Genomic DNA, 26,384 nt, shown 5'->3' with positions numbered 1-26,384 from the left:
GCTGGGCAGTGCATGGGATAACATACAGTAAACAAGGCTACCCATTGATGTCCATCTGTTGAACAGTAGAAATAGAATGCAAGTGCAATACAGCAGCAACGTCTGGACCCAGGTTGCTGGGCATGTATATTTGGATTCCTATAATATGGTTTGATAATTGATTGAGCTGGAAATACGATGTCTTTTGAATCACCAGTATTTTGTTCCTTTTAAAGATAGCTTAGGAGATATGCAGTAAACTTTAAGCATGACTGAAAAATATGAAAAAAAGTATACTTAGAAATCCATTCAGAAACTTGAACCCAGCAATATAAAATGTACAGTTACTAAATACAAAAATATAATGAGACATGAAGTATATGGAACAATATGGAGCAGTAAGAAGCATCAAGAAATTGCTAAAAAAAATCCTAATTGAGAATCGCAATTAAGGAATACCTCCCCATCCATTCCTATGGGCCTAGGAATGAATGGAAAGACATTCTTAATTTGCAATTCACCATTAGAAATTCGCAAATTAAGAATGCAATTTCAAGGGTGCAGGGGTGTCCAAAGGACACCCTGTTGTACCCCTGAAATCTGCTTAGAAGTACATTTTGCACACTCACATGCCCCAATGGAACTTTGAAAAATGCACTTTAGTGCATTTTTCAAAGTTTTCGCAAATTACCATGAAGGTCAACTTCATGGTAATTTGCTCCCCTTAATCGCGAATTCGCACATTTTTAAAGTTTGATGCATTGCATTTAAGGAATCTCAATTTGAGATTCCTTAAATGCAATCACAATTTAAGATATCGCAATTTTGCGATTTCTTAAATTGCGAAAGTTACAAAAATGATAATGCATCCCAAAAATGGGAATTGGATTCGCAAACGGCCGAATTTTGCGATTCGCACCATTTGCGAATGCAATTTCCATTGTTGCATGGGCCCCTAAATGACCTTGGGCAAAGTACTTGGTGTCGCATAGAAAACTGGATAATCGCCTTATAAACGAAACAGCATTGCGCGGAGCCTGCACCAGCAGCAGAGGAGCGTGGGAGAAGGGAGGGGACGGGAGCAAAGGTGGAGCAGCTTACCCCCCATCCGGCCTCCTGCACTTTCTTCCGAAGTAGACAACGCTCATTCCATCGATGGAGAACATGCTAGGGGTGCACACAGCCACAGGTGGGGTTCCTTAAATGGGCAGTGCGGAGTGCCGCATCAGCAGAGTTCTGCCATGCTGTCCCTGCCTCTGCTCCGGGAGCGGGGCTCCCCTGTGCAGGCTGGGCCGTGGGCGGGGCTGAGGTCCCATTACTTTGCATTTTGGTGTCACCCCATGTCATGGTGTCACCCAGTGCGGTCCGCACCCCCGCACCCCCTAGTGACACCACTGCTTTAGAGTTTTGTGCCAAGTGGTTTCCACCTTCACATCCACCCATGCGTTTCTAGCACACCCTTAATATTTCCGAAAATGCAAGGAGAGAACCGTTAACCTGTCAGGCACTCCATATGTTTCCAGGTGCTTAAATTGATGTCTGCTTCATGTAACTAAACTTGTGATCATTTTAGGGGAAGAACTTCCCTGAAGCAGTTTAAATAACATAGCATACCTAAATTACCCAGGCCTACGGACCAAGCATTACAAGTTTTTTTCTAGATGTATTGTTATGAAGGCATGCCAACAATCTCTTTAGTCTAATTTCCATTCTGCCAATAATGGTAATGTTTTACCTAGTAAACATCCGTGTGAAATAAACCATCTGGGAATATTTATGATGGTTTAGGATGAATTATTTTGTCTTTTCACTGTTTATAGAATTCACAGTAATAATGATTATGAACAATTCTCAATTTAAAGCGAAAAATTAAACATGATTTATTAATGTTTACATTAATACATCTCATTTAATTAGTGCAGGAAGGACTACACATGATGTCTTTCCTACATACAATATACACAACCATCTGTGGGGCAAGGTAAAGCAGACAGGCAGTAATGCAGAAATTGATTCGGTAGAAGTAGTGATAAATATTAATGCAATTACTTCTAAGACATACTATTCCAAATTTCACTCGATTAATTTTACCTAAAAACAGAAATGACTGACAGCATAGCTCTTGCTGAGATGCAATCCGATTTTCACATTTTCATCATCTTAAGATTCGAGTAGGGCAACTATATTGGTTATTTTAGTAGCTTCAACAGTTACTTATCAATGTTAGGGATGTCCAATATAATTTAACATTTTTGTAACTTAAGTACGCGTTTTATGATGTCTATCAACCTTATTTATTTATTTATTTATTTACTCGATTTTTAGAGCGCACAAATACCCTTGCGGGTGTCTCGGCGCTAGTGTTGCAGGACTCTCTCAGAAAGGTGGACAGATGGTGCTTATAGTGAGAACAACCATGTTTTAAGTTTCTTTCTAAACTGCAGAAGTGTAGGGGCAGTTTTTATATGGAGTGGTAACGTGTTCCAAAGCCTAGCTGTTGAGGTAGTGAAGCATCTGTCGCCCCAGTTAGACCTTCTTGTCCGTGGGACTTTCAGCAAATGGGCCGATGCCGAGCGTAGAGTTCTTGAATACTCAGGAGGGGAAAAAGCTTTTTGTAGGTATAGTGGTCCTTGCTTATTGGTGGCTTTATAAGCTATGCATAGAGCTTTAAACTTGATACGGCTCCTGATAGGTAGCCAGTGCAGCTGTTTGATATACTGAGATGTCGAGGTAAATCTAGGAACTTTTAAAAGGATTCTGGCTGCGGCGTTCTGCACGGTTTGTAGTCTGTTGAGTATTTTTTCTTGGGAGTTCAGAAGGAGTGAGTTACAGTAGTCTGTTCGAGAGAACACTAGTGTACTCATTAGTGTTTTCCCCGTAGTTGGGGGTAGGTATGGGAGCAGTTTCTTTATTCGTTTTAGGATAAAGAAGGCTGATGATACCACTGAATTGGCGTGATGGTGGAAAGTCAGCTTGTTGTCGAAGATTACTCCCAAGTTGCGTACCTTAGTCACCGGCACGGGGGGGTACCCATTTGTGTTGGCCACCACTGCGGGGACCAGATGGGATATAAGTTCCCGAATGTCATCACCTCTGTTTTTTGTCAGAGTTTAATTTCAAACAGTTGGATGACATCCAGGAGCTTATTGCCAGCATACCCTCTTGAAAATTAGCTGCCACCGCAGTACCGTTGTTATGTACTGATAACACCAATTGTGTATCGTCGGCATAGGTTGTCAGGGCGATTCCATATGTTTTTATAACCCTCGCTAAGTCCGCGACATAGATATTAAAAAGCGTTGGACTTAGCGAGGAGCCCTGTGGTACTCCGCAGGGGAGGAAAAAGGTTTGGGAAGTGTAGTTGCCCATTTTAACCGTCTGAGGCCGGTTTATCAGGAACGAGGTTAGGAGCTCTTTGGCTTTGTTTTCAATTCCTAGTGCCGAGACACGGTCGATCAGAGTGACATGATCGACTGTGTCAAAGGCCGCGGAGAGATCCAAGAGTATTAGAACTGCTGATCCTCCCTTGTCCATTGTGGCCCTTATCTCGTCCGCAGCTTTAAGCAGCGCTGTCTCTGTTCCGTGGCCTTTCCTGAACCCAAATTGGGTTTCATCCAATAGGTTGTTGTCCTCAATAAATGAAGAAAGTTGAGTGTTCATAACTTTCTCAAATATCTTGGCCGGGAAAGGGAGGCAGGCAATGGGTCTATAGCTGGCAGGGAGTAGAGGGTCCAAGGATGTTTTTTTTAGAAGGGGTTTAATAATAGCCTCCTTCCAAACAGATGGATAGGTACCTGTTAGGAACGTTGTATTGCAGATTGAAGTTAGGGCAGGTGAGATGGCTTCCGGGATGCGGTTCAGGATCGTGGGCGGACATGGGTCCAGAGGGGAGCCCGATTTCGTGCAGGCCACAAGTTGTTGGATGTGTTCCTGGGTGGTTGGTTCAAAGGCTGTAAAAGTTGGTACTTTGGGGGTGGGGAGTGCTTTGGGTGGGGAGGCAGGAGAGTTGTGAGAGAAGGTTGAGAAGATGGAACTGACTTTCGTCTCAAAAAAGTTGGCCAAAGTGTCTGAGAGAGCCTGTGAGCCTTCCACGCGCGGGGCCGGTGGATTAGACAAGAGGGTGACAACTTGAAATAGTTGTCCTACCGAGTTTTTTGCCTGGTTTATTTGTGATGAGTAATAAGAGCTCTTTTCTGATATAATAAGCCTTTTATAGTAGGAAAGGGCATTTTTGTAAATTGTCTTATCGTTAGGACTGTAACTGCGGCGCCATAGCCTCTCCAAATTCCTGCAGTATTGCCTCTGTAGACGTAGCGGTTCCGTGAACCATTGTGCTGAAGGGTGTGTTCTCTTTCCATGAGAGATTTTAACTGGGGCTAGTTTGTTACAGGCTGTATTTAGCAGGCTGAGGAAATTGGCAGAGGCCAGCTCCGTGTCTAGTGTGTCTGGCAGGGTGCTACCAAGCAAAATTTCCTCTAGAGAATTGATGTTAATATGTTTCCAGTCCCTATACTGGACTGAGCTAGAGGAGATAGTTGGCAATAAATTTGAGGTAGTATTTATTGAGAAGCACACCGCTGCATGATCGGTCCAGATTAGGGGGATTACCTGGGTGACAGAGATATAGGGACTGTTGGTGAATATTCCATCTAAGGTATGACCCGCTTGATGGGTGGGTTCTTTTACCATTTGAATAAGGCCAGCTGCTTCTAAATCATTTATTAGAGGTGATGTATCAGGATCATTTAGGGCTTCAAGATGATAATTGAAGTCGCCCAGTATTGTGAAGTAGGGGGATCCCGTCGAGGCCTCGATTAAATTCCCCAGATTCTTGAGAAACTTTGGTCTGGAACCGGGGGGGCGATAGATGAGGATGCCCTTAAAAGAGGTTTTTCCTGAGATACCAATGGTGAACCAAAGCGCCTCACACTCAGGTTGTTTTGCCTCTACCGTTGTAATTTTAAAATGATCCTTGTATATGATTGCTAACCCTCCACCTTTTTTTTTTGGTCTGTTGAGTCTGCATGCACAGTAATTAGTGGGGGTAGCAGCACTGAAATCTGGCCCTGAGGATTCATCGCTCCACGTCTCAGTGATGAATAGCAGGTCCAGTTTGTGTTGTTCAATAAACTCGGATATTTCCAGTTTATGTTTGGGGAGTGATCTCACATTTATTAATGCTGCACGGACTTGCTGGGTGGGGTTCGGGGGGGTAATGGGTGTATCCTCTGTGCAGTGAGGGCATTCGTACGGACCTATACTGGGGTTGGTGTAGTCAAGACGAGGTAGGGCATGGGGGGCATTTGCCCAATGTCTGAGGGTGCGGAGTTGGGATGAAGTGTAGGTACGTATAGCGGTGTTGAGGCTGAGGCCGGGGCCCGCTGTGGCAGGGGGGGGTGGCCCTAGGCCCGGCCTCGGCGCGGACGAGCGCAGACGAGCTTGCCTTATGCGTGCCTTCGGCGCGCAATCATCGCGCCCGCTGCGCTCGTCCGCTGCGCTTCCTGTACCTTAGCATAATTTGTGGCGGCTGGGGGACACGTGACAGGGGGCGTGGCCAGCGCGGTGGGTGTGTCCGCTGCTGGGTTTGGCGGCGTTTTAACCAATCAGCGCGATCGCCTCAGCCTTCACTCAGCTGGGCGGTGAGTTAGCACGAGAGGTGATGGCCGTGAGTAAATTAAGTGATTTCCAAAGTTAAAAAGACAGTATTACACAGAATGCTTAAAAGATTACTAAACTCCCAGCTTTCCGCCTCAGGAGTGAGTCCCACAACTAAAGACACCGCGCTCGCAGTCAGCGCGTCTCTTATGGTGTGGCAGGGGGCGTGGCCAGCGCGGTGGGCGTGTCCGCTGCTGGGTTTGGCGGCGTTTTAACCAATCAGCGCGATCGCCTCAGCCTTCACTCAGCTGGGCGGTGAGTTAGCACGAGAGGTGATGGCCGTGAGTAAATTAAGTGATTTCCAAAGTTAAAAACACAGTATTACACAGAATGCTTAAAAGATTACTAAACTCCCGGCTTTCCGCCTCAGGAGTGAGTCCCACAACTAAAGACACCGCGCTCGTAGTCAGCGCGTCTCTTATGGTGTGGCAGGGGGCGTGGCCAGCACGGTGGGCGTGTCCGCTGCTGGGTTTGGCGGCGTTTTAACCAATCAGCGCGATCGCCTCAGCCTTCACTCAGCTGGGCGGTGAGTTAGCACGAGAGGTGATGGCCGTGAGTAAATTAAGTGATTTCCAAAGTTAAAAACACAGTATTACACAGAATGCTTAAAAGATTACTAAACTCCCGGCTTTCCGCCTCAGGAGTGAGTCCCACAACTAAAGACACCGCGCTCGCAGTCAGCGCGTCTCTTATGGTGTGGCAGGGGGCGTGGCCAGCGCGGTGGGCGTGTCCGCTGCTGGGTTTGGCGGCGTTTTAACCAATCAGCGCGATCGCCTCAGCCTTCACTCAGCTGGGCGGTGAGTTAGCACGAGAGGTGATGGCCGTGAGTAAATTAAGTGATTTCCAAAGTTAAAAACACAGTATTACACAGAATGCTTAAAAGATTACTAAACTCCCGACTTTCCGCCTCAGGAGTGAGTCCCACAACTAAAACCTTGCTAACTGAAGAGCTTTCATAAGTAGGTTATTTAGTTCCTGAAATATCTTGCCCCAATATGTTTGAACCCTACTGCACTCCCCCAGGATGTGTATGAATGTAGTGCGTTGCGTGTGACATCTAAGGCAATCTGGGTTATCTGCTCTCCCCATAGAATGAAGTTGTGCTCAGTCAAAGTAGATCCTATGTAGAATTTTATATTGAATGAGCCGTAGCCGTAGTTTAATTTCTACTTCTCGTGGGTGCATCAAGGCAGCTTCCCAGTCAATATCCTCTAGCGGGCCAGTGGTAAGCTCCCATTTAGTCCGAAGAGGGCCTAGGTTGGCAGGCATATTATTAATCAGTGTTTTGTAGGTCAGCGAGATGGCCTGAGTCGGGATCTCTTACTGTAAAAGTCTGACTTCTAATGGGGCAAATTCCCGCAGTGTCTCAGCGCCCAGTCCCTCCGCCTGCCAGGCATGCTTTAGTCTGAGATAGGCATAGGCTTGAGTGTCGTGTAGCTGATATGTGGCTTGAAGTGCAGTGAAGGGGGCCAGTGTGCCTGCCTGTAATACATCCCCTACTTTTGAGAGCCCTATTAAATCTCACTGCCAAAAGCCACTTAATTTTCACATTTCCGTCAATCTGGTCCCTTCCCATAGCGGGGTCTCCCTTGTTGGCCTCCAGTCCCATTACATTAGCTTTTCAGCACTTTTCCATGCCTCCAGCATGCGTTGCATAGCTGGTGGGAGTCGAGTACATCCTTTCCCTCCGAAGATAAAATGTAATTGTGTACATTCCCTAAATTGTAACCTATCCAATCTGTGGGTGGGGTAATCTCCTGGAGCATGGATTCATTCATTGTGAGTGGGATAATCTTGTACATAGCCACCCTCCCCATGATCATTGGGGTGGGGGTTCCGCCACCTGTTGGCATCTTCTTAGAAGTTCAAGAGAATTCAACTAATATTACGCTCCAAGTTAGTTGCTACCTCAGTGGTAATATATAGTCCCAAGTAAACAAACCCCTCCATGGATAATCGTAGGCAGCTCAGGTACTTCTGGGGCTCCACCGTTCCAGTTATGGGGTACAGGGTAGATTTACCCCAGTTAATTCTGTATCCGGCATGCCGGCCATATTCCTCAAAGATTCGTAACAGTTTGGGAAGTGTCTCAGCTGGTTCAGTGACATACAGTAAAATATCCTCCTCATACAGCGAAATGCGCTCTACCAAAAATCGAGACTCGTCTATGAAATCCCCCAGTCCGTGATGAGTTTGAAGTACACAGGTCAAAGGTTCTAGTATGAGCGAAAACAATAAGGGACAACCCTACCTGGTACCTCGTTGAATCGACCAACTTGTCGAGACAGCTATGTTAACTCGGACTTTGGCCTCAGTGGCATTGTACAGGAGTGCCAACCAGTCGCTAAAGATTGGGCCAAAGCCAAACTTTTCCATGGCGAATCTCATGAAGGGCCAGTGAATGGTATCAAACCCCTTCTCGGGTCTAACGAAAAGAGCAGATGGGGTTTTTTCTGACTCTGAGCTATGGCCATCCAGTTACCTAAGTTAGTAGGTTGAAGCATGTGGCTCGCTTAGGCATAAAACCAGATTGGTTTCGATGTATCAAGGGGGTAATAACGGTCAGGAGCCTCGTCGCGAGGATAGTGGCCAGAATTTTGGTCTCAATGTTGAGCAGAGATTTGGGTCAATATGATCCACAGACTTCCGGAGGTTTCCCTGCCTTATAAATTACCGCTTCAGTGGCCATTCGATGATCTTGTGGGAGAATCCCTTGTTCTTTCTCCTTCAGGAACATCTTCAATAAATGTGGTGCCAGCAAGCTACTATTTGACATTCTCCCGGGAGTCCATTTGGGCCCGGAGTTTTTCCTGACTTTTGGCGGCTAATAGGCTTGAGAGTGAGATCTTCCTCTAGCCTGTCCCTCTCTTCCCGACAGAGCAAGGGTAGTTCAATTGCATCTAAGTAGTGTGTTATTTGCGCCCCATCCACCTGAGATGTAGCTGCATACAAGTACGTGTAGAACCGAGCAAAGGTCCCTGCAATATCTGCAGATGTTACATATGTGGCACCTTGGTCTCTAATGGACATTACGCATCTCAACTCCATTTCCTTCCTGCCCAGCCACACTAGGAGAGTCCCTGTCCTGTCGTCTGTCTCGTTGAGTCGATGTTGAACTGCCAGTTGCCGAGCCCTCACCTCTCTGGTCGCCAGCGCCTGGTATTCCCGTTTGATTATTTCAATTTGACGAAGGGTATGATCTGTATCTGTAGAGGCACCACTGCCCTCCAGGCTCAATAGCTTGCATTCTAAGGCCTCTATCTCCTGGGTTTCACGATTCTTTTTATGGGCAATTATATTTTGTGCTCTGTCTCTTAGTACTGTCTTGAATGCTTCCCATAAAGTGACTGCCGACTGTACTGAACCTACATTCTCCTTAAAATAGAGCTCTGAATCTCCCCCAAGCTCTTTAGCTACCTGTTTGTCTTTCAAAGACCAGGGGCTCAGCCTCCAGTTCATAGCCTGATGGTCGCCCATCCCGTACACCGTCAGTAAAACCGGTGAATGGTCTGAGATGCCTCTAGCTACGTATTCCATCCTTGCCAACCAAAGAGAACAACCCCAGGGCAGCTTAAAGTACTATGTTAACGACACACCCTTGATCCCCGCACTAGCGGAAGGGTCACCAAGATACTCTGTAAAAAGTGTGTTAAAAAATTAACAAGAGGAGGGAAATGATGCAGGTTCACGTTTTACCATATGATTTCCCAACATAGCATTTTGCTCGACCATATAGAATGAAGGTCCCATAGAGGTCCTGCCAGATGAAAATCTGGAAATGTGCTATTTTGACAATTTTTATCATACACAATCAATAAGTGGTAGGCCACATATCCTTATTGTCACCCCTGAATAGGCACAAGCCAGAAAGCCCACTGCTCCATGCTACCATCTTTTTGATAATAAAATCTACTAGGCCCCGATGTTCTTAAACGTGCATTTCTGTTGTGCTTAACACGACGAGGTAACTTGGGCAACCACAGAACAGAAACTTTCCACAATTGCAAGACCAGCACACACACATACACACACAAGACCAGTTGGCACATCTTCGACCGTTTGCTTCATTGTTATTTTGAAATGGTCCAAGCTTGCTCAAATGAAACCACGACAGCGTCTTGCGTTGGTAACACCTGTTTTATCAGTTCCGCTCTCATATGCATTTTAGAGAGATCTACGCTACAAATGTTCTTTCTTTATATTTTGCGGTCAAGCATGGCCAACCACCCACCCAGGCACCTGACCACTTCTGTCTCCTAGGAAGTGCGGTCAACCACCTGGACCAGATCCTACGTCAATGCGGTCTAACAGTTCTGCATTGAACAGGTATAATAGGTCCAACACCCCACTTATAGGGCAGAGCTCTCCTGCTGTGTCTTACATAAGCTTGGGTTCTCCGGTCGGCCGTTTATCTGATTTGGGACTTCAAGGCCTATTCTCAGGTGGTACATCCCAATCTAGATAAACTTTTTGCCTTTTTTAAATCTCTCTAATTATTCTCGGTGTATTTCATCCACACACAATTCATTGCATTTAAGGTCTCTTAAAATGATAAATCTTGCATGGCTAGTTCTCGCTAGTAAGGGTTGCCTCTAGCACTAGAATTTTATAGAATGTGTTCTGTATTTTTAATTCTCTAACTGATTTCAATTGTGCCTTTTAAAAGATCTTTACTCCAGACTGTCTTCTAGGCCCTTGCGCATTATAAAAGTGTACTTATATTATAGTGCTGATGGATTGAGGTCAGCCTTTTAAATGATTCTAGTTCCAGTTAATGGCTTAATAAATGCATTTTCGGATGTGATTATGACTTAACGAATAAAGTGCCACTTCAACGTTATTTTTGTCATCTCTCATAACTGTCTTCCTTATTCTCAGTAAAGAGGTGCTTTGGTGGCTTGTGACCACGGTGACCACACCAGAAGGGCATTTCATTCCCCTCTATCACCACTGGTCCGATCTCCCCGCCGGGGCAAAGAGATAGTCTAGTCTCGAAAATATATATATATATTTTTTTTACTCTAATTGGGGAATGTTTCATAGTTTTTCTTTGTGTTTTGTGTATTGTAGATTCTGTGTCATTCACAAAGTGCAGGGAATACATGAAGAAGTCCCTATGCACCGATTACATACAAGTTTGTAATTGTTATAATTATCCCGCCTTCTCTTGTTAGTGACGCCTTAGCGTGCGTCACCGATAAGGTGAGGTCTTTCTTGGTCCTGATGAATGCTGAGCTGACCTTTGGCTCTAGATAGCAGAAACATGTCGACCTTTTTTTGTATATTTATTTGTATAGGACATTTTGGTTCAAACTAACCTCTTCCATGTCCGCCTTTCATCACTGTTTTTAACAGAGTCAGAGCTACCCCTTCATTAAAATAGTTTGGGGAGTAGCCCATACTCCTTTTAATTCATTTTCTTACCACTGTTGGAGATACTTTTCCAAATAAGAACCCAATGAAGACAACTGGCAACCGACTTTCAGTTGGTGCCTGAGGGTTCTTTTTTCTACATTTTGCATGTATAACCCACTTCAGTACTATCCCTTTGGGTCTGTTACTCGGGCCTAGCTGGTAGTAATCTTTGCAATTTATGATTCCACTACCTTTTTCCTGTTCCTTTTTCTATTTTTGACCTTTTCAGTCACTCTTTTGTTGATTTGTATTAGTCTCGAAAATACTCTATGAGCCCCCGAAAAGTAGGAATGGGCACGCATAGTCGGGCGATGTTGTCTACACACGTCATTCAGTCCAAGGGCGTCCTGGAATTTTGCAAATATTATGGGACCATGGGACCCAGGTCTTAGTCAGGTTAGATCGAGGGAGGGTTTGATCACGTCATGAAAGTCCCCTCCTATGATGTGTATAGCGGGCCCAGAGTGGAGTAGGATCTCTGTCAGCCTATCCAGCGTACGTTGGTGAAATTGCAGGGGCGCATAGGCACTGATAATTAAGAACGTCTTACGGTTCCAAATTCCCTGCACAGTAGCATAGGTGCCGTCAGATTCCACCCACTGTTGAGTAACACGAAAAGGTGGTAACATTTTAATGAGGATTGCCACTCCTCTCGAACCCTTGGTAAAACCTGCATGTGCCAGTGTAGTATAATGCCCTCTTCTCAGGAAAGAACAATTAGAACCCATCAGGTGTGTCTCCTGCAAAAAATATTATGTCTCGTTTAACTTGTTTAAGATATTGTGATACAAGACCCTGCTTGATTTTGTTTCCTAAGAGGTCTGTAGCCCCCCCTCCCCCTCTACTTCAATTAACTGCACAATAATACGTTAACAGCATTCAGTGCACTTCCCTATCTCAGGCCAAAGTCCTGCAATGTCTGCCAGGCCTTAGGGCTATCTTACTGTTTGTTGGCAGCTGTCCTGCTCCATCTCAGTCCTCTTCACCATTGTTGGGCAGATGCTGTTGCTGTTTGCTTGTGGCGAGAAGGATCGGGTCCGTGGCTTCCAACCGCTTAATGCTATCCAGTAATGGGTGTTTGCTAGCTGCATCTGCTGAGTCGGAGTGGATGGTGTCACTCAATCTCCGCAAGTTGTGTGTGGTGCGTTCCTGAGGGACATCGTCCTCAGAGTCCGATATCTGTGACCTACTTTCTCTCGGCTGCAAGGATCTCTCTGGTGTTCCTCCAGCCGCCCCTCGGATACTCAGCACTCGTCTCCTGTGCTTGTCTTTGCGTTGTTCCTGCCCTGAGCCCAGTCTCTATTCCGTGGGCCAAACAGATGTTTGGGGTGATCCATGCCTGAGCCATTCCTCAATCCATGACCATGACCATGCCTCTTCCGGAGTCTGAAAAAACAATGTGTTGCCTTGGAAGATAACTTTAAGCTTGGCTGGGAACCGTTGCATGTACTGGATCTTGAGTGCTCAAAGCGGATCAAAGGTTTGTCGCTGCTTCTGAACATCTCGCGAGTAGTCTAGGAAAACCATCACTCGCATATTTTCATATTTGATCCCCCCATCTTCCTCAGCTCGCGTAGGATTATGTCTCTATCCTGGAAGTTCAGAAAGTAGGCTATCAAGGGTCGAGGGGGGCTCCCAGGGGCAGGCGCACCACGCATCCTGTGTGCTCATTTTATGACAAAGCAGGACGATAAATGGGTATTGGGAAGGGTGTCTTTTAGAAACTGCAGGAGAAACTGGTCCGGGTCAGTTTGTTCCGCATTCTCCGGAAAACCAATAAATCGAAGGTTATTTCTGCGGGCCCTACTGTCAGCATGGTCGGCCCTCTCGGCCACGTCTTTCAGTGAGGCTAGAAGCCCCGACACATCCTTTTGCTTAGAGTGGGAGGTACCTTCGAGCTCTGAGATTCTGCTTCAGTAATACGCTTGGAGACTTTTCGCAGGTCGTGGCTTATCAATGTAACCTCTGAACGCATCTCCACCATCTTCCCTTCCAGGCTGTCTTTTGAGTCATGGATTGCCTGTAGTATGGCCGCATTGTCTGGACCTTCATCATATCCCGCGGGCACAGGGAGCACTTTAGCAAAGTGATCTAATTGTTCCTGCCACAACGTCTTAGGCTCCTTATCTTTCGCCATTGCAGGCCGTCTGGTGCGGGAATGTCACTGGACACTACCTCCCCCTGTCACGGCCCTCGCAGCACCACTGGTGGATTCCCACCGACTCACCCGCTTTGGTGTCTCATAGTTCTTAGGTCAGCTGTAGTAATGTCTGTCTTTCTGCAAGGGCCAACGATATGCCCAAAAGCTTCCCCCTTTTATAGGCAAGTTCCATAGAGGGGACACAACTACCGCTTCCAGCCACTTCCTCCTCGCTTGTCCCAATATATTCTTGGGGTCAGTAGGGAAAGGGGCAGAGTTTAGGCCCAGGCCACCGGTCCATGTGGTAGATGTCTTCGCGGCTCCCCTCTCCACCGAGGCTCCCCCACTCCTACAAGTTGAATTGTCCTGCCTTTTGCCCCACCCCACGCTCCACCATGGCCCCTTTGAGTAGTATCTGGAAGCAGAAGTCAGACGGCCTTGGAATGTGGAGGCTGGTGGTGCCAGGGAGTGGGAGGCCCAACACACAGTAGCATAATAACGATATACTGTCCCCAACAGAGAGTAGAACCGAAGGCACACACTGGGGCCAGCTGACTGAACACTCCAGTTCAAACATGTTTCATTCCACTACGGCAGCCTTGCTGGACTCAGCAGGCATGGGGGGAGGGAGAGGGAATTAATCGGCAGTCCCGCCAGCACCCCCGCAGCGACATCGCTGTACCTGTAGCCCAGTCTCTGGCTGTCGGGCTATGCAGCAGTATCAAAAGACTCTGGGTCCGCCCAGCAGCAAACGGGACTGCTCACGTGAGCGCCGCATGGATCACCGGCATCCGCCTCAGGAAAGACAGACTCATGAGCGGCCCACTCCAGACCCCAGGGCGCCTCGTTCGGCTCCAGTGGCAGGTCCACTTTGCACTACCGCAGTCTGGGCGAAGCGGGAGAGTCTCTCCACCCTCCGTGCAGTACTGCACCAGCACTCGGCTCACCTTTGGGCCTGCAGGTCTCTTCCCTCGCCGAGCGTGTGCACACCACTTCCAGTCTTCTTTGCTGCAATCCAGAAGGGCTCCACTGGTCTCCAGCACCAGAGTCAGTGGCAGACACTCCCGCACCTAACTCCAGAGACCCACAGAGTCGCCACGGACTGGTCAGGGAAGACACAATCTTGGCGCACAACAGTTTAGCGATGATACAACAAAGGTTGGAAAAACGCCGTATTCCATCTGCTCTTTGGTGTGGCTGCTCACCTTCTCCGCAACACACCTTTCTATCCTCGCTGGTGGTATTAGAAGGCGTTGAGGGTCAGGATACTACACAGGATCAAATCAGGGCCGGCAGAGCCCGCAAGGAACGCAGCTACCCAGCCATGTTGCTGGCCACACCTCCAAACCTATCTCTTGTAGTTGTGGAATGCTTGTATCTTATTCTTCAATACAGAGGTCTGTCTTGCTTGCTTACTGGGAGTCAAGGACATAGAAGTTGTGAAGACCAGCCTTTGGAATTTCTTGTAGCTATGTTTCCAGATGCAAGGAGGAGTTACTGCTGAATACCGCCACTGAGACTCAGTAGGGGGCAGAAAGTGGTGGCAACCATATTCCCATATTAACAATACAATGAGTATTTTGCAGAGTTTTTCCACTTAGTGCCACAATTTTTAAATAAAGAAGGCTGATATTGTGGCAAAACATTAGTGCAACTCTGTGAGATCAATCACGGACATCATTCCTCATAAAATCATCTATCCCGAAAATCCACTATGCTGGTCCAAGGGCTCTGTTCTCCAGCATAACTTTTTTATGTTTAAGAACTATCCTTCTCTTAAAAGTTCTTCACTGCATGCATCAGTTTGGTTAGTGAGAGGCTGCGGTCCTCTGTACTATACACAGGCCTGAAAGTTGTTCTAACTCCACCTGTGAGAAATGTGAGAGGTATTGCAGAGAGAAACTCAATTCACTGTACCAGTGCTTTGACTTCAGGTAGTGTATTCTCTCTTCCTTTTGATCACTTCAAGAATGCTTCAATCTACAAAGGGTCGATGACCAACTGCTTGCCAAATTCCTTCAAGAAAATCCATCTTCAACCCTCTCTGAAATAGATAACCAATCTATGGCGAGCCCTTTTTCTTTACTGAACTGGAGGAAGTTGTAAGGAATTTGGCGAATGGCAAGGCCTGCGGCCCAGACGGATTGCCTGCAGAATTTTTAACGTTTTTTGGGAGCACTGTCAGATTTTCTTTTAGTCTTGATTAATTCTTTATTGGAAGGAGGGCCTGTCCCGGAATCTTTTAGGCAAGGGAATATTGTAAGTTTCCCGAGGAAAGGCAAGGATACGATGGATCCTAGCTCCTATCGTCCAATTATGCTGCTGAACTCGGACTATAAAATCGTAACAAAACTTTTATCTTGTCGGTTCAATACATTCGCAGCACATTTAATCCACCCCGACCAGAATGGGTTTTTAGCCGGAAGACAAATGGCCACTAACACCCACTTTCTTGCAGAAGCCCTGGATTATTTTGAGGGTCGGAAGATGCCAGCTCTCATCTTATTATTAGATGCCGAAAAGGCCTTTGACCTTGTGGTCTGGGAGACGTTATTCTTAATTTTACATTCTTTTAATATCCCAAGGTCATTGATATTTTTAATTCAGAGCCTATATGAGAATGCGACGGCCAATATAATTATTAATTCGGAAGTGGCAGGATCTATTAAAATTAAGCAAGGTACGAGGCAAGGTTGCCCTTTGTCTCCGGTGCTATTCGCGTTTTTTATTGAACCCTTAGCAACAGCTATTCGTAATTGTGTTGATATCTGCCCTCCAATTACAGCAATGCCCAAAATAAAGCTGTATGCCGATGACATCATGCTTCTAATTAAGCCCACAGTCGAGGTTCAATCCAAGGTCTTTGAGTTGTTTGCAGACTTTGAAGCTCTAGGGGGGTACCGTATTAATAAGGGCAAGACGGAAATTATTCAGTGTGGGAGTGTTGCCCTAAATTTACACCCTGATCTTCGAGGCTCTGCTAACTCTAATCCAAAGAGATATTTAGGAATATTTTTCTCAAACCTAATTGATGATCTTTATAATTAAATTTTGTTCCCCTCATAAAGAAAGTTAAAGGGCTGTTCTCCCGATGGAATTTACTTCGCTTATCTATCATGGGACGAGTGGCACTGTTAAAGATGTCTGTTTTACGATTATTTAACTTTTTGTTCGCCTCAATTCGGTGCACTTTATCAAATTCCTTCTTTTTTCAGGTGGAGTCAATGTTTACAACTTTTATATGGGCAAAGAAAGTCCCACGCCTTGCACTTAGCACTTTATATGAAGACTTCGATCAGGGCGGATTAGCACTTCCCAATCTTAAAGCCTATTATGATGCGTATTTTGCACAATATTTATCGAGGTTTAAGCCCGCACCACAAGTTAATTTTTTATCAACTTTTTTATTATTCTTATGTGTCAGGATAGCCAAATTCATTCTCCTCTGTTAATGTATAGATAGCCAAAGTTGGTCAGCTATAAGAGCTTGCAATGGCATTTTAAAAGGAGGCAGGCTTTTTTGCAAAAATATTCTATACCTGCAATCAACTCTGCTTCCTTGTTAGAAGAGATTCTCCCCCTTATAGGTGTTAGACAATCCAGATATCTGGCCGTAAAATGGGCGGAAGCAGGATTTGCTAAAATTTCTGACTTTATACGGGATGGTAACTGGCTGTCTATAGCAGATATGTGTCAATTATTAACCAGTGATTTTATTTTAATGAATTCCTATAGTACTCTATTTAAATATCTAGCTGAAATCAGTACTAGTTCTTTTTTGGCTCAGAATCAGCTGGTGGAGGATCTGTTAGTCAAGGTTTCAGACAGTAAACTTGGTGCCTGGAAAAAATATTTGACTTTGGTAAAGGGGGTGGATGTTGAATCTAAAGCTTTAAGGAAATGGTCAGAGCAGGAAAACTGTGAAATGTCTACCCATATCTGGACCTCTATTAACAGGTTGAATTTTAGCTCCTTAAGAGGGGCAAACTGGTGCATGATGCTATTTTTTAGTAAATGGTTGCTGTATCGAACCCCAGCTGCCCTGGCCAAAATGTACCCCAATCAGTCTTCCCAATGTTTTAGATGCCTGAATTTTCCTGCTGCAAATTGGCCACATATCATGCTCCGCTGTCCAAAGAATAATGTATTCTGGGCAGAGGTTTTTGTGTATCTCGAAAAAGAATGTAACTTACAGTTGGAAGTAAATGACAGGTTAATTCTATTTGGCTTTGATCCGGACCTCCAGTTTGTTGATTCAGTGGTTAGATTTCTTTACTATGGCGATTGCGAGATCACTGACTCTCCAAAATTGGCGCTACGACTCAATTCCGTCAGTTTTGGAATGGGGGCACAAGATGAGAAGGGTTAAGAAAAGTGAATACACCTTCGCTGCAAGAAATGGGGGACTTATTAAATTTAATAAAATATGGGGTACGAGATTTGATTAAAACAGAAGGAAAGGACGCAGTGGTTAGTTTGTTTGGTGGCGGGCAGAAATGTGATTTAAGACTTCGTCAATTGGTTACTTATTTATCTATGTATCTATTTATTGGGTAAATGTTTGCAGGGGGCTTTTTCTATGGGAATATGATGCTTTTATACTTGAACTGCTATTTTTATGAAGTGTAGAGGATGTAAACAGAGACTGTGACTTTTGGTGACTTTAGTACTCTGAATAGATTAATTGTGTTGTTTTAATAGTATTTTATGTATATGTTTATGTTGACAAACCTTGGCTTCAATAAAATAAAAAAATAATAATAAGAATGCTTCAATCAGAGCTCCAGTTTGGGCCACTACAATGGCACCATAACACAATGTCATCACTGCCTATACCCAGCCTCCATTTACATAAATTTTGCACACTAGTCCAATAGTAATTTTTCTATTTGTATCCTACCCAGGTTGATTCTCAGTCTGATCTGTGCCATAATTTCTACTCTTCTAAAATGTTTTAATGAAAACGCTAAACTTTGAGCATGGTAACTTCATAACATGTTAATGGATCCATATATCAACCCTGTCTTATGAACCCAAATCTAATCACCATTTGTATCCCAAATAGTTCTAGTGCTCTATTAATCTTTTAGTGTTTTTGATGATGCTGTTTTATTATACTTAAGTATGTCTTAGTTTGGAAGATGCATTCTGTATCACTTAACAATTGTGAATTGAGCATGTGTGTTTGCTACACACCTCAGCATAAAAAAGTGTAGACCTTCAACTCTCTCCATGTATCAAAAGGAGAACCAAGTTCAGTGAAATTTGGTACTTGGATGTAGTTAAAGATCAGAGTCTATTTTCTCTTCTAATCTACCAGTAACTTCCAAACACCCCCTAGAAAGCAAGTACGAACACTTATCACAAGATGGAGAGTCACTATGTCCATGTTTTAATATTGGCTTGAACTTAAATTTCCTTCACAATATTGGCTACAGCTATCTTGTTGCAGTAAGTAGATGAGGAGTTTAAATAGTAAATCTAAACTTTCCTATCTATGCTTACTTTGAGCATATAGTGACAGTCGATATTGTGGATCTTTAATTTTGTGACCAACTACCGATAATACTGAGTAAATTGTCCCTACGCAGTTTGCCCATGGACCAAAAAAAGAGCCATGGGGAAAAAAATAACATTCAGATGTATGTAATGAACTCTAAAAGTATGTTAAGGTACAACTAACATTTTAATAACTTTCATGTAATTAGTGAACTTTCCCCGCAAAAGAAACTTCACCAGTTTGGTTACTATACAACTTCTAGCAAAATTCAAACAGGCATTATATTGCAAAGCAAGCAACCCACCTGTAAGGTTAAAATATTAGTTTGGGGATAATCACATATTTTTATCTAGCAATTCGGAACCGAACACCGCCATGCAACAAACTGGAAACCTTCAATTAAATTCACAGTATTTTGTATTTAACCAAACATCAAAATGACATTTTTTTTAAACTCCCTGCCAATATGTAGAACATTGTCAGTAAATTCCGATTTTCTAAGTTTTTTTAACCTAGTGTAAGATAAAAAACGGTCCACAAGCTACCCATTTGGCAAATGGGTGATGTGCGTGTGGGGTAAACAGGCTGTGCACATGCCTATGTCTTGGTTTCAAGCCATGTGCGGTGAAGAGTTTGTTAACATTAGACCTCACTTAAAATATATAAAAACATGGGGGCATATTACCAAGCTTAAGCGAAAAATATCGCTAAGCTTGGTTAGCGGCTATATTTATATCGCCGTGCTTCGCCTATTTTTATCTCTTAGGAGCCTTGCTATTATCAAGGTTTATCTCCTAAGCGATATAAATCGGCCGAAATGCATGAATATCGCTGAAAAGTCAGCGATATTCATGCATTACCGAGCAAGTGCTCTTAGCCATGTTATCCACCTACCATTGGATAACATGGCTAAGAACTGCTCTGTGCAGGCATTAGCTTTTGGAGATAATCGCGCTTAGCGCGATTATTTCCAAAAGTTGGCAATAGGAGTTAGCGATGTTAGCGACTGTTTCCAGTCGCTAACATCTTGACACGCCCACTTTGCATGTCATTAGCGATATATATCGCTGACATGCAAAGTGGGCCCCCAGAAACTCGCTATCTCCTACTAGCTGTCGCTATCTGGTGTTAGCGACAGCTAGGTAAAAGGGCGATTAAATTATCGCCGCTTTAGCGGGAAAGATTCCTGCTAAAGCGACGATAAGGCCCTTGGTAATATGCCCCATGGTCTTAATATCTAGTCGGTTAAAAATGTATCCGTTTTGGACTGCTTGGAATTGTAGATCCAGAGACAGATTTTCTCTTGTTATCGTCTCAACTACACATTTCTCTCAGCAAGAAAGCAGTGCTGCACGCTCTGGCATGTGGCAAAGAGCAGCGTTTTGAAACAAGGGTAGAAAGCACCGACTTGCATGGGAAATAATGTTTATTTCATCTCTAAACACCGACCAGGTTTTCTGTGTAAAGTTTAACAGCATCATGGCTTTCCACAAGCCTCCAACACTTTTTAAAGAAATTCCATGATGCTTTTAAACTATTAAAACCACTCTCTTTTTCCTGTGTGTTTTCACTCACTAGACACTAACTTTTTATGAAAGATGCATTGCTTCTGGGTTTCAATATTTCTTTTACTAGGTCCTGAACTCTGACATTTATTTTATATATGTGTCCTAAGGGGTCTGAAGTAAATAGCCTGTCTCCTTCGTTTTGACGGAAGGCAGGCTATTACTTTTCGTCTTTCCTCAGTAAATATGAAGGGAACACCATTTAAATGGAAGGCAACGTCCACAGGATATGGTACAAATCAACTGTGACAGCTGTGAGGGGTACAATTCAACAAGCAGGAACATAAAGAGCGTGGGTAATGCTCTCAAAAGAAATGTACATTACTTACAGTGTCATGTGAAGACGTTTTGTCACTACACCTTTCTGGACGTACATTTTTGTAAACGTTTCTAAACACATACAAGTGTTTATGAACATGTTTTTTCTAGTTCCATAAATAAATAGCACGTATTGAATATCAAGGCTGAAACCCTGCCTTCTGCCATTCATAGTTCATTATCAGAGGCTGCCATTTGAGTGAGAGCTTGAAATTTTTTGAGGATCATGTTTTATTCTATATCTAATTCCCAAAAGCTTTTCAACAAGCGTGAATAATTGACTATGAGAGGGTCATATGTATTCTAAAATATGAGATGCACGCCCGAAATGCAATGGAAATAAGCCTAAACCCAAAGAAATATCACAATATATGAGTGTACTTATCTTGCTCCTGCACAAGAACCCATAGTCCGCACGTTATTAATTCTACCAGAATATCAGCACTCCTGGTTGTGGCAGAATCTGCCTGTCACGTCAAGAATAACAGCAGAGATCTGACTTTCCATTTTGTCTTGCCAGCTAACCTCTATCTGAGGGTGCATGTTTTCCAGGAATGTTGTACTGAGGTTTCCAGATATGGCTAATTGCGTACAATTTACGGTCTGGTCATACGTTAGCAAAGCAAGTCTTAAATAGATTTTTTCCAGCGACAACCCTAAACCTGTTACTGCAATCCCTACATCATGTATTTTGTTGAGAAGTTATACTGTACAAATATATATTATGCTTATAATTGATTTCATGTTCTTTTGAGAAACACATTCCTTTGTCAGGTTTTCCCACTCCCATGTCTGTGCACAATATGAATAGCTATATTTTGTGGTCTTGCCTAACAAGCATGGAAAGCAAATGACCTACTGTGAACTTACAGTGGGCTTACGACCTGCCCATTGCTTGTAGTTGGTTGGCTTCATTGCCACTACAATTTGCAGGCTTCTTATTCAATGGCCTGCCTTCCTCTTCTTGTCTTTGCCTCTCCCCTAGGGCATAGCCTCTTTACTATACTCTTGTTTGACTGACTTTTATTGCTCACTTTTAGAGAACTATTTGTTTTGTTAAACACTCCTTGAGAATACATATGTTTTCCAGCGTGCTTCTCGCTGCAAAATATCTGCCCCATTCCATGTTCCTCACTCCCACATGTGCAGCTCACACTCTCTTGCCTGTTTCTCCCCGGCCAAACTCCCCAACACAGTTGTGCTACTTGTTGTTCTCTATCAGGGCCGGCCTAAGGCATGTGCAAGCTGTGCACCTGCACAGGGCCGCCAAACCCCAGGGGCCGCCACGCCAATATATATCCTTAGATACATATTTGCGTGGCGGCCCCTGGCAGGTATTTGGCGGCCTCGGGCCCCCTACCTACACTCCCTGCTCAGGGCCTCCGTGAGCCTAGAGCCGGCCCTGTCTCTATATTGTGTGTTTCCCCTCCATGTGTGAGTGGTGCTTTTCCTTCCCTACCCTACCCTCTCCCACTGCCTGCTCATCTGCGGCCCCCTACATTCTTTGATTTTTAGCTTTTGTGCTATAATATAAAAAATGTAAAAATTCCAATCCAAGTGGAGCCAGCCATCTTGGATAGGTAAATAAAAAAGTAAGATAGTCCTTGTGTGCAGATGCACACTCGTGCTTACAAAATTATTCTACGGGCAACAGCAGTCGTGTCATCATGCTTATTTTTTTTACTATGCTGCTCTGCAGCATCAGCAAAAAAGCAAAGCCAAAAGAACTAAAAGGCAAGACCTATTGGCTATGACAATGCTTCTTTTTCTTATTGTGTGTATTGGGATTATTTTCTGCTTGTTTACATTCCTGGCTGACTACTTATGTTTACTAAAAACAATAGTTTTTTTCTAAAAACATTATTTATTTGTACCCAAACATTCTTGATAATCTGCCATTATTTTTAAATGTATTTATTGTTGTTTGTTGGTCTCTGAAAGGTGCCTATTTCTTTTAGAATACAGGCAACATTGACTGTGAGTGGAATGACACACTAAGGAATCTATTTTTGTCGACAGATATCATCATTTAGATCATTGTGTATAACGGACAAGAAGTTGTGTCTTGACAATATGAGCATTTTAATGTAACATTGTGTCAGGTACGCCACATAAAGAACAGAGTGCCAGTGCTTAATTTGCAAAATATGAAGTGCAGGTGCTCCCATTTTTTAGGAGGCCACGCCCAATTTCCTGGCTCCACCCACTTCCTCAAATGGCTCCACCTACTTCCTTTATTGGCTCCATCCACATCCACAAGCCTCACATCAGAGCCACCACCGCACTTCTAGAGTTCAGCAAGAAGCTGTAGACCTGGCTCTTTACATAAGCACCTCGAGTACCTCAAACCTACACACCTGCCCATTGCCCAAGCACCTGGATACCCTCTTGGGTGATTAGTGCGCTATGCAAATCAATATAATATAATATAAAATACGGAAAGTCTATAACAACAACTTATAAGTCAACTTGAATTACAGAATGTGAGTAAAGGTCAAAATGCAGCTTTAGAAAAGGTATTATAACGACGTGAGGAAGCTTCCCAACTTAAAGACAATGTGCTTGTACTGTGCTGCTTGAAAGAAAGAAAGGAAGGGATGAAGGAAAAAATACATTAAGGAAGGCAACAATAAATGCAGACAGGAAGGGGAGTACTCGTCTGGAGTGAGGAAATAAATGAATAATGGATGAAAGGAGGAAAAAAGAGAATGGTGAGACCTCCTATTGGTTCGGACTGTGGGGAGGGTAAAATGAAAGAGAAAAGGCGCCTTTTGCTAGAATTTCTTGATAAGAAAATAAGCATTTACCCATAGAATAGCTAGGGAACGATGCTGACATCGTATCAATATTGAATAGACAGTGTAGGCAGCATGAAATATAGTATAAAACCTTAAGCCGGAAGACGAAAACCAGCGTGAAGTATTAGCCATTGCAAAGTGCAGCAATTGGGAAACCAGCAGCTGCATACATGGAGCAGCGGACTGACCCCATTCAGCCACATAATTTAAACAAATAATAACAGCTCTCTTTCAGTGCAGGCAGTTAAAATGTGCTCCAGAAACTTCAGCAATTAGTTTCTTGCATCTATACTGTCAAGACGCAAATGCAGAGGAAGCACAGTTTAATACGCTACATTCACATATTTTCCCAGGCAAGGTTTAAAAGAAATCTGACTCTCCAATGGACTCACACTTACTTGTGAGTAGAGCATGGAATTCCGGTTTACGGGCCGACTGCCCGCCTCCCCAGAGTCTGGCCACAACTTCTCTCACTCAAACGGCAAACGTGCCCCCACCCTCCCCACTCACTCAGACTCACAGCAGGCACAGCTCAGAGCGGAGCTGGGCAGTGGGCTGCTGCGGTCCCCGCAGTCCGGGGGCCCGGGCCGGGGATCATCATTAATTTAAATTTACCGCCGCGGGTGGAGTTTTAAATTACCTAAGGCCTGCTGCGCAACAGGCAGCTTGCTTCTTCTGCTTTCAGCGCCCGATTAGTGCTGAGGCTGCACAGTATGCTGCTGGGGCGGGCCACGGGCGTAAATAGTGATCACTGGTCCATGTCGGGACCCATACTTCAGGATTTGCCGGGGCCTGGGTACTAACATTTTCCAATCGGTCATTTTTAGCACTACTGTGATGTATTGGTGTAAGCTGAGGCAGGGACTGAGGCAGTTTCTGGCAGTGTGTGTTGCATAATAGTATGGGTGTCCACAACACCCAATTTGAAATATGTCAAGCAAAGTAACGCGAGCGATATCAGCTCTCCGCTGCCACCGGGGAGACCTGAGTGAACTCTGAACAGGCAGCAGCTTATATCGTGTATAGACCCGGCCCTGACAAATAATGCCGGTGCTAGGCACCGGAAAGCACTGGCACAAATTAAGCACTGCAGAGTGCACATATGTTATTTGAGGGTATATTAGCAAATAAGCCACATTTAAGCAAATATGGCAAGTGCTGAATATCAATCAGAAACAAATATTTATTTTCAAAATCATGCATGCATGTGCTGCTTTATATTGCAAATAAGCTGTGTGCCTCATTAAGACAAGGGAAATCGTTTATATAATACTAGCAGCCCGACCCAGCGTTGCCTGGGGCAGAAAGGGGCTGGGGCCAGTACACCCACTCCCGGTCCGACCACCTCCCGCCCCGACTCCTCCTAGCCTGTCCCTCTGTGCACACCCGCTCCCTCCCCCCTCCCACCCCGGCTCCCTCCCCGACTCCCTCCCGACTCCCTCCCGCCCCCTCCCACCCCGACTCCCTCCCGCCCTAAGCCTTTACTTTACCTGTGCTGCCGCTCGTTCCCGCGATGTTCACTTAACCGCCGCTCCTCTTCGCCATGACGCGCCCTAGTCCGCACACGTTGAAAAATATGCTGCTCGCGCTGTCTACTCGTTAGGCAGAAAGCAGCAGCACCCTCTGGTTCAATGAGAAGTGTAGTTTGCACTGATTTTATAGTGCAGGACAAACCCCCGATGCTAAAAATCAGTGTGAGTAGTGCACTTAACAGAATCTGCTGCTGGATGAATTCTGCAGACGGCGGCAGAGTTTTTCCTGCACTTCGTGGAGTAAAACTCCGCAAACTCTGCCTAGGCCAAGACAGGTGCACATTTTCCCTTATATCTTTACTTTAGGAACTAAGCAGATCTCTAGGTATTGTTCTTTGCTCATTAGAGTATCCCTCAGTGGACTACTCAGAGTAAATGATAACAGCGATTTCCCAATTCAAATAAGAGAATAGAGTCAAATATTTTAAACATCACTATCCATATTTTGCAATCATACATGAATAATCACTCGTTAGTACCATTAGTTACCTGCTTTTGGTAGAGCCCTCTGAGTGGATCCAATGGGGGTTCCATGGCACTTTTCTTTGCCACTACTGTCAGCCCCACACAGAGCACATCTTGAAGAACACACTGGTTTGATCCAATAATTCCTGCTCCCACAGAGAGGATGGCAGCCAGCAGCCCTTGTTTTATTATGGGGTATGCATCTGCCGCAACAGGTCATGTATTTGTGGGACTACTACTAACAAATGAAAAAAGTCTCTTTTGTGAGTATACTGGTGGATTAAAAGTCCAACTCACCACTCAATATTGCTTAAAGGGGATGTGCAGCCCCTCCCTCAATAAAAATATTCAAGCACTTTGTAAAGATACTTTATTTTAAGCCCATGTTGCCCTACTGAAACTGAAATATTCTGTCTACGAGAAGGGAGTTGTTCTGGTTTCAAGTTAATCTGGCGGCACAAATAGTGTTTTGTTTAATTTTTTTACATGGTTTTGAAATGAACTTTTTAGTGATAATGTATCAGACTTTTTGAGAATGTAAAATCCAGTGGAGAAAATGTGGCAAATTCTACATTCTGTATATAATGTAAGTAGCTCTGACTAGTGAGTGAGGGAAAACTCTTTAATACAAACCGAAATTTAATGATGAAAATGCATGCTGTAAATGGCAGACAAGAGGGGTGCATTTTTCAAGAAAAAGGAAACATATAAAGTAGCAGTTTCTAATACAGTTTCTAATACATCCTTGTAGAAATTGACTTTTGTGTTTTATCTTTAGATTGTTTGGCCAGTGTCTCATACCCGAAGGGACGAGTGCAAGTGGGCTGGAAAAGACCTCCTTGTAAGTATAAATCTTAGGTTCTCTGCATGAAAGAAATTAATATTTTATATTGTCTCATCATATAAATATTTTAAAAGATTTTTACAACATCTGTATTCTCAACAGTGTTTGTGCCTATGACATTCTATTATTTATCTAAAAGTTGTATGTATGGTTTCCATTCTCCATTAAATATA

At 44.2% G+C, this 26,384-nt stretch overlaps 1 protein-coding gene across 2 annotated transcripts in view; it reads left to right on the top strand.

Annotated features, from left to right (window-relative positions):
• The window catches only part of SEMA3A (semaphorin 3A), a 633,443-nt gene that overhangs the window by 188,774 nt on the left and 418,285 nt on the right, over window positions 1–26,384 (top strand). For both annotated transcript variants that reach the window (XM_078674184.1, XM_078674185.1), the window contains exon 3: window positions 26,146–26,208. In XM_078674184.1, the coding sequence (XP_078530310.1) occupies window positions 26,146–26,208 (63 nt within the window). The remainder of the gene's footprint in view (window positions 1–26,145; window positions 26,209–26,384) is intronic.

Source organism: Lissotriton helveticus, chromosome 1_1, assembly GCF_964261635.1.
Source record: "Lissotriton helveticus chromosome 1_1, aLisHel1.1, whole genome shotgun sequence".
Taxonomy (NCBI): Eukaryota; Metazoa; Chordata; class Amphibia; order Caudata; family Salamandridae; genus Lissotriton; species Lissotriton helveticus.
Note: the sequence above shows the minus strand (reverse complement) of the source record. Positions and strands in the feature narration are given on the sequence as shown.